Here is a 9,436-nt window from a genome sequence, read left to right on the forward strand (position 1 = left end):
GTCTGTGAGAGCCAGAGATTTTCCTTGTTTGAGGTGACCAAATACTAATTTTCCACCCTGATTTACGAATAAATTCTTTACAAATCCTACCATGTGGATTCATGGATTTTTTTTCACATTCTGTCTCTCACAGTTGAAGTGTACCTCTGGTGCAAATTACTGACCTCTGTCATCATTTTAGGTGGGGGAACTTGCACAATCGGTGGCTGACTAAATACTTTTTTGCCCCACTGTAAGTGGAAACATTCACTCGAGGCATTGAGCCGGGATGCACAAACTATTGCAAAACAATGATCCAGCAAGGACTGACGAGCAACACTCCTTTAGAAGAGCCAACCATGAGGACATCAGGAACGCGTGTGCAGAGGCAGAATGTGGGAAACCCCGGAGAGTCCTGCTTCTGCACCAAAACCAGAACACACAAACACGAGAGCAGAGAGAAGGCGACCGGCAAGGACAAAGTGACACTCACACTTCTCATAAATATCTTTGCCAACACATTTACGGTGAAGCTGCGTTCACTTGCACACAGGTACATATGCAAATATAAAAACTAAGAGCTGGCTTCAAAATAAAAGCCAGAAAGCTATATGTGATTGTAGCACCCCACCTGCTATACTGCGTCTAAACCATAGGTGTCAAACTCTGGCCCGCAAAGCCATACCAAATTACTGTTAGAGCTGGCCTACTGGTATTGTACAGCTAATATATATATTGTTTAGTATTAAGCTTTGCTTGTTCCATATTCAGTTTTTCAGCAAAACTTATTTGAGTCCATAAGAAAAGATTCATTCTTATATCTAGAGGAAGTTTTTTTTTTTCAATAAATATTAACGTTAGCCCGCGACTTTGTTCCAGTTTTGAATTTTGGCCCACTGTGTATTTGAGTTTGACACCCCTGGTCTAAACCCTCTTACTCAGCTCTGGGTAAGAGAACTCTTACTCTGGTTCTGGTGTGTACAGGAATCAGGGAAAGTAACAGTAAACCCCTCGCCTAGACTTGAAGTGGACATGAAACGCTACACGTATAAAGGCTAATTTACCCCACTGGGCCCTGCTCTCATAAACTGACACAGATGTAAGTCAGTCTGTGAAGCTGGATTTAAGAAATCAGTCCTTAAAGTTTAAAACCATGTGTAGCGCCACCTTCTCAGTACGAACTTGACATCATGTGGTTGGTTGGTTGCGTCTGATAGACTTAGTGACAGGATTGTTACCTCAGAGGAAAATAAGGACATGAAAACTAAACATCAGTGTAAGGGGATCACTGTAGCGCTGCAACAATGAGTTTATGTTAGACAAGGATATATTTAATTTAATTTCAATTCAATATTATTTATACAGGGCCAACATCAGTCACCTCAAGGCGCTTTATATTCTAAGGTAGACCCTACAATAGCACATACAGAGAAAAACCCAACAATCATATGACCCCCTATGAGCAAGCACTTTGGCGACAGTGGGAAGGAAAAACTCCCTTTACAACAACATCCTCTGTTTGTAAGGTCTGCAATATACATTCATTTAAATGCATTTACTAATCTGTGATAAAGAATAGAAAAGGGAGACACGTTGAGCTGATATCAGTTTCACAACAGGAAGGTTTATTCTTCCTCTGTGCCCCAAAACGCTACTCGATACCACAGCGCGTAATGTGCCCTCTAGCGGCTGGATGTAGGATAGCATTTTAAATGACAGGTACAAAAATACAATCATAACAAAAACCTTTAGGGGGGGGGACTGTTTTCCCCAGTTTATTTCTGATACCAGATTTTAATAGAAAGCTATTTTCAACTCTCTACACCAGACGGTACGTTTACAAGATGGCAGCTGTCGAGCTAGCGTTTGAAGAGACAGTCTCCCTTCTCTATTTACTGTGGAGAGCAGAGCAGCGGCGTAAAAGACGTGCTAGCCATACCTGGGTCCACCAGGTCCTCCAGAAGTGTGAGCAGTTCGGTGAGTTTCACCATTTGCTCCAGGAGCTGCATCTGGATGACGGCCGCTTTCAGCGGTATCACCGTCTGTCCCTCGCCCAGTTTGAGGAGCTGCTGTCCCGCGTTGGTCCAAGCATCGCCCGCCTGGATACCAACTACAGGCGCTCAATCCCACCGGCAGAGCGCCTGTCCATCTGCCTGCGGTTAGTAAAGGTGTTTAATACGGTAGTCCTTTATTGATACCTGTGCTAATATATGCTAAACTAGCCGTTTATACACTGCTAACATGGATGTGGTATGCTAATGTAACCCTGGTTAACATAGCTAACAACAAATAAAAGCCTGTTAGTAAAAACAGTCATAAGAAATATATTACAGGTGATAAATAGTCAATAAATAGATCATAATGGTTAGAAAATTCATTAAAAACATCAGCAATGATATAATTCATGGTATAGGATTTCATTTGTGTTTAAAAACATGTTAAAAGGGTACAGAACTTGCTAATTCATGGTGTTTTATGTTAATTCAGGTAAAATGGCTAAAATATGTGTTGAGACTCTTATTGTGAAAGGGCACGCTGCAGCGTGACTCCTGTGATTAGCCACACCCAATCGGGTTGTTCCTTCTTTTTGATGCTCGAGAGGGAGAAATGCAGACAGTCCTTGCAGAGCTGCTGCTTAAATGAGTGAAAAAATAGTAAAAATAAGCCAAAAATCTACTTAAAGCCATTTTTGTACTCTGGAGAATGTATTTTTGTTTTTTCCGACCTGTCCTTGCCTTGGTGACGTTGTGAACATAACCGAACGGGACTTGGTGAGTTCAGAAATTGTCTTTTATTTCATGCAAGAAATTTTTGTTGTATTATATTGCTCATTTCATGCAAATGGAGAGCCAAGGTAGCAGATTTATGTTGTTTTATGTTAAAAACGGTGGATTCGTGCTTAAACGACACACAGGCTGCAGTTCAAAGGCCTTTGACGGTGTTTCAGCGCGCCATATTGGCGTCACCTCATTTACGGCTAAATAAGCTGGAAAAAACGGACTTTTACTGTTATTTAAGGGCTACCCGTGTGTTATTTTCGAATGTTTATGCACTTTATTTCGTTGTTATGGTAGGCCATTAAGGTTTGGATCGGGAAATGCCGAGCTAGAATCGGAGTTTGATCCGCTGAGCGAGAAACAAGATGGCGAGCCACCCACGGACCCATTGAACTGTACCGAGCAGGAAAAAGGAAAACGCCCCCTGCTGGACGTTGAGCTCTTTCGCTGATAAAACTGGTAGGATTAATCCATACACCTCTGCAAAAGAACAGCGGACTTTTCAAAGCACTGGATAATCATTCGGAGTAATTCCAGGACTAATAGTTAAAGGACACAAAGACAACTTTCTTTTGTTTATTTGTTTGTTTAAGGGATTTATTCAGCCTTTTGCTGAATTGTTTTCAGTTTTACATTTATTTATTTATTTTTGTAATTTATTTTGGTCAACCTTACATTTTAATGCTGTAATGGTGTTAATGGAAATGTAAATAATTTTGTTGGGTTAAAACAAAATAAGAACTGGTTGAGAATTTAAAGGTGAACCTAGACCAAGATTAAATAAAATCTTGGGCCTAAAGAACTGAACTTGATTTAAAATAACACAGTGTTAATGCAAATAGATCAAAGGATAAACTTGAACTTAGAACTTGAAATAAATAAAACAATAACCTAGGTTGAGAATAACATCCTTCTAAAGCCAAATAAAAGGTTTTGAGATAAATAGGATGAACTAACAGAACATACTGAACTAAGAAGGGGAAAGAAAATATCTTGTTTTCCTTAAATGTGTGATGTTGAATGTTTTATGTAATGTGTCTATAACTGTCTATTCTCTGTCTTCACAAAATAATAAGCTGGCAATTTAAACGTATTTACTGGTCTGTGGTCCTTATTACATGCTACGCTCATTACTGCTCTAGTAGTCGAACCTAACTGGTCCTAGTATACTGTAACGACTCCAGAAGTGTTACACTAACAGTGAATGCTGTCGGTGTTTACTGATAGCAAACTGTGGTATGGAGACGACTGTTTATAATATTTCTAGTGATACTCGAAAGGTCTCATCAAGTCCCAATTTAATTCGATTTATGCTGTTATCAGTGTTTGCAATGATAGCATGGCTGTGGTGCCATATCAGTGTATGCTCTCGGTGTTTGCTGATATCAAACTGGTATGAGGACCACTGTTGGTAATCTTTGTAGTGATACTCAGAAGGTCTATCTTATAAAGTCCTTTGTTTTAATTTAGACCTGGTTTAATTCTGGGATAGTTGAATATTTGTATATAATCCCCACAGCTGTCAGACTCTATAACAGGGGTCACCAGCCTTTCTTAAAACTGAGAGCTAGATAAAACTGTGAACAGTTTGGTTCATCTTTAGTTATATGGTTCTATCTAGCATATTCTATCTTGATAAGCTGTCTTATCACAGGTTACTTTTTCAAAAATAATAACAATGATTTAAGCAAGGAAAGGGCTACATGTCAACATACAACTCTTTATTTCTATTAATGTCTTACTTCATTCCTACCTGATTGACATGTTTAGAATTATGAGTGATTGGCTCACTGTAGGGGTAAAAGTTGCTACCAATCAAATTAGGAAATGGTAAAGTTAAAACAAAACACATTATATTATATCTAATATATATTATGTAATATATATTCCTTTAGGACCATCGCGTCCAGTTTCACAGTTGGTGTGTCCACTGTCTAGTGGACGACTTCATGGCTCTACCTTCAACTGGAGACTGGCGGTCCATCGCAGAGGGATTCCAGGAGCGCTGGAACTCCCCTCTCTGCTGTGGAGCTCTGGATGGGAAGCACGTCCAGACGAAGGCACCCCCCAACTCAGGATCCATGTTCCACAACTACAAGGGAACTTTTTCCATTGTTTTCCTTGTGGTTGTGGATGCAGAGCATCGCTTCCGCGTCATTGATGTTGGGGGGCACGGGAGGACCAGCGACAGTGGTATTCTGGCCAACTCCACCTTTGGTCAGGCTCTTCATGCTGAGACTCTCCATCTGCCTCCGGACCAGCCTCTACCTGGTGGAGAAGACCGTGGAGCCCAGCCCCATGTCTTTGTGGCTGATGAAGCATTCCCACTGCAGCGGGAGATCATGAGGCCTTTCCCTGGACGCCTCCTCCCATTAGAGAAGAGGATTTTCAACTATTGCCTCTCCAGGGCCCGGTTGGCAGTGGAGTGTGCCTTCGGTATCCTCTCCTCACAGTGGAGGTTGTATCGGCGCACCATGGAGCTCCGTCCTGAAGTTGCGGAGAAGTGTGTGAAGGCGACTTGTGTTCTCCACAGTTGCGCTGTTTGGACGAGAGAGGGGCACCTGCTGTGGTGGAGCTGTTGCAAGGCCTGGGTCATGTAGCAGCCAGCAACTTCTCCAGAGAGGCTGTCCTGGTGAGGGAGAAGTTCTTGGCCCACTTCTCGGTGGAGGGAGCCGTGTCTTAGCAGCCAAAAGAATAGCCCATTTGAAGTCCCAGCGACTTCCCCACAACAGCTCTGAGCCACCCACAAACCTCTAAAGTGCGTTCCTGCCTTTTTTAAATTTTCTTAATAAATGGAGCTCTACTCCAAAATAAACTAACCTCTCTTTATTCTCTTAAATAATTGGTCTTCACTATTTTCCTATATAGTAGTTTATTTTTTTCATTAGTATAATATGAAATAAATTCTACATGTGTCAAGTTGTGTGCAAATATTTGCTGTGTAGTAGAACTGAGACATTAGTCATTGTTAGGGTGCCTGGGTCATCGACTCAGTGTTTTGTGGTTTTGGTTCTTTGATTTTATTTATTTAACACTTAGATCAATAGCTCATTATATCATGGGTTATAGGTTTATTCTTAGTTCAGGTTTTCTATGTGGGTTTTGTTAGAGTTTTAGTGTTCTGGTTTTCTGTCTGTGATCCATAGTTGCTGTCTCCCCTGTCTGATGTATCCCCCGTGTCTAGTCTGTGTCTCTGTGTTATGTTTCCTGTTTTACTTTGAAGGTCCATGTATTATGTTAATGTGTCTGGTTTTGCTTCCTTTGTCTCGTTAGGCCTGATTTGCCCCAGCTGTGTTTCCCTCCTGTTTCCCATTCCCTGATTGCTCCCTCTGTGTATTTAAGCCCTGTGTTTCTCTGTGTCTGTGTTGTGATCTACCCTCATCTAGCTGTGTGCGGAAGGTTATTTTGTATTCTTAGTTTTGTTGCCCTTTTGAGTTCACGTCTGTCTCCGGAGTCTGCACTTTGGGTCCTTTTCCTGCCTGCACACAGCCATTACATAACAGTCATTACAAAAATTTATTTGAAATAATATTGAAATTCTCAAACAGAAAAACATTAAACATAAATATATAAAATATAACTATTTACAGAGAGACAGGAAGAAAAAGGACCCAGCTTAAAGTGGAAGAGCCTCAGGGAGAAGGAGGAGAAAATAAGAACATTGTTTCTGCCCTGGAGAGCTGCTGCCTCATCAGAAAACTACTGATTGCTCGGGTCCAATGTTTCCAAATTTAACACAGCTGTGCTGTTTTAAAAAACTAATTTATAAATTTGAAAGCAGCTGGTGTCGTACAGCTGCGGGTGGTTGGCTACAGCGTTGATGACCGACCACAGTATGTGAGGACTCAGGGCTGTGTGTCGGACAGGGTCGTCTGCAGTACGGGGGCCCCACAGGGAACGGTTCTGGCTCCGTTCCTCTTCACCATCTACACTGCAGACTTCTCCCACAATTCCACCCAGTGCTTCCTGCAGAAGTTCTCTGATGACTCTGCAATAGTCGGCCTCATCACTGATGGGGACGACAAGGAGTACAGAGGACTGACTCAAGACTTTGTGGACTGGTGCCAGCTGAACTACCTCCAGATCAACGCCAGTAAAACCAAGGAGCTGGTGGTAGACTTCCGCAGGCACAAGCATTCTCCACTGCAACCACTGAACATCCAAGGTATGGACATTGAGGCTGTGGACAGCTACAGGTACCTTGGTGTTCATCTGAACAACAGACTGGACTGGACTCATAACTCAGACGCCCTCTACAGGAAAGGGCAGAGCAGGTTGTACCTGCTGCGGAGACTCAGGTCGTTTGGGGTGGAGGGCCCACTCCTGAAGAAATTCTATGACTCTGTGGTGGCTTCTGCTATCTTTTATGGTGTGGTCTGCTGGGGCGGCAGCATCTCTGCTGGGGACAGGAAGAGACTGAACAGGGTGATCCGAAGGGCCAGCTCTGTTCTAGGATGCCCTCTGGACCCAGTGGAGGTGGTGAGTGACAGGAGAATGGCGGCTAAGCTGTCATCCCTGTTGGACAACATCTCCCACCCCATGCAGCAGACTGTGACAGCACTGAGCAGCTCCTTCAGTGGGAGACTGCGGCACCCACGGTGTGGGACGGAGAGATTTCGCAGGTCTTTCCTCCCCACTGCTGTCAGACTCCATAATAAAGACTTTAACTGATCAAGCACACACATCCACACATGTGCAATAATACTAAGTGCAATAATCTTTTCTGGCATCGTTGTATTTTTACTCAGTTGTATATAGCATTCGTATTCTATTTGTATCTTATTGTATATTTTTATTCTATTTTATTCTACTGTATATAGTATATTATTTTATTCTATTCTGTACAGCTGTGTACTGTATTTATTCTTATTGTATTCTAATTTTTGCGTCATAACTTTTGCACTGTCCACTTCCTGCTGTGACAAAACAAATTTCCCACGTGTGGGACTAATAAAGGTTATCTTATCTTATGAGCCTTTGCTCCATATTGAATGAAGAATGAATGGCTTTGGCTGGACCTGCCCCTTGGAACCAGGTCAGAGCATCACGTCACCAGGCTCCTGATTGGTTGTCGCGGCGCAACTTGAAGCTGGAGTTCAGATCTTTCCAACTCGAGCCGTAGACGCGATAAGTGCGAATGCATAAAATGTACCACACAAACTGCAGCACGTATTTTCCATCACATCAGTCGCGTGAATCAGGCAGAAAACCGTTTTTGTGACGCAAATCTCCTTCCATTGACTTTACATCTAAATCTGACTCTTTGGTCGCTTCTATCGCGTTCGGTGTGTACGCACCATTAGCCGTAATGTTCGACTTTGTAAAGCATTTTATAAATGAGGACAAGAGCCTGTTTGACTTCAAGCACTGATTTCTTAAATCCATCTTCACAGACAGAGTTACATCTGTGCCAGTTTATGAAAGCAGGGCTCAGTGGGGTAAATTAGCCGTTATACGTGGAGCATTTCATGTCCCCTTCAAACAGTAATTAAAGAATTGACCCCAGACAACTCTTAACTTAGGTGCAGAATAAAATGTACAAGCACACACTTTAACTCAAAATAATGTCACAAGTACTTCAGCAATTGAAATATATGTTTAAAATAAATAATACCCTTTGAACTTACTTTGTGGTAAGTTCACTGCTCCCTTGTCCAACAAGGATAATTTTAAACAGATATAATGCTTTTATTGTGGCAGGTTGCCTACTAACCAGTGTTGCCAACTTAGCGACTTTGTTGCTATATTTAGCGAGTTTTCAGACCCCCTTAGCGACTTTTTTTTCTAAAAAAGCGACTAGCAACAAATCTGGCGACTTATTCTGGTATTATTGGAGACTTTTTGACATGAAAGCGGGTATCGCTTTTACTCTCAACAAGCAGCGGTGCTGCCGTGGGCACCTCGCCCGTTCCAATGCGCTCACGGCGGAGGATAGTCGTCCCCCAGCTGCTATCAGGGCAGGAGACGTTCACACCTGTGCGTCCAAACGGCAAATGAATCGCGCATGAGCGAAGCCGCTGCTCCCGCACTGACTGTAACGCAGTCAGTTCTTCTTTTATTCTTATGCTGTTTTGTGGATCACAAGGTTTAAAACTACTTATACACACACACATACACAGTAACTCCACCAGAGCGCCTATTTCGGGTCACTTTTGCCGGTCCAAGCCCGGGTAAAGGAGCAGGGTTGGAATTGTGACATTAAAAAAAACAATAATTGCTAAAAGAAATTTAATTTGTAGTTCTAAATAAACTCTAAATGCATTTAGGACGTTTTTTACTCACTTCATGTCTCTTCCACGATGTTATTTCTCTCTCCAACAGCGTAGGTTACAATTATATTAGCTTTTTTTTTTTTTTTTTTTTTTTTGTGTGTCCCTTTTGGATCTTTAGCATCAGAATTGTTGTCTTAAGGCCAAGAAAGATGCCAAGCGGATTTATTTTACCAAGTGGATCATCATGGCCTTGCCATATTGGTCCATTTGATTGACCTTTATTATAATTATGAATTTATTTTATTTTCAGTTGCTACAAACGGGACAGACATGACTGGGGGATAGGACAGGGAGAAAGAATGAAAGAAAGAGAGGGAGAGAAAGAAAACCAAAGGGGAGAAGAGACGGTGAGAAGGGGGGGAAGAAAGAAAAAAAAGAAAAAGAAAAAAAACACCTGGGTCACCTGTA

General features: G+C 42.1%; 1 protein-coding gene across 1 annotated transcript; it reads left to right on the plus strand.

The window, feature by feature from the left end:
• Window positions 1–1,449: 1,449 nt before the first annotated feature.
• On the plus strand, window positions 1,450–6,525 carry LOC309703455 (uncharacterized protein). The gene is made up of 2 exons (XM_082528264.1): window positions 1,450–2,750; window positions 3,054–6,525. Exon 2 carries the CDS (start codon window positions 4,706–4,708, stop codon window positions 5,354–5,356), a length of 651 nt encoding a protein of 216 aa, XP_082384390.1. The 5' UTR covers window positions 1,450–2,750; window positions 3,054–4,705; the 3' UTR covers window positions 5,357–6,525.
• The last annotated feature ends 2,911 nt before the right edge of the window (window positions 6,526–9,436 follow it).

Source organism: Aulonocara stuartgranti (genome assembly GCF_965226115.1).
Source record: "Aulonocara stuartgranti genome assembly, chromosome: 1".
In the NCBI taxonomy this organism is placed as follows: Eukaryota; Metazoa; Chordata; class Actinopteri; order Cichliformes; family Cichlidae; genus Aulonocara; species Aulonocara stuartgranti.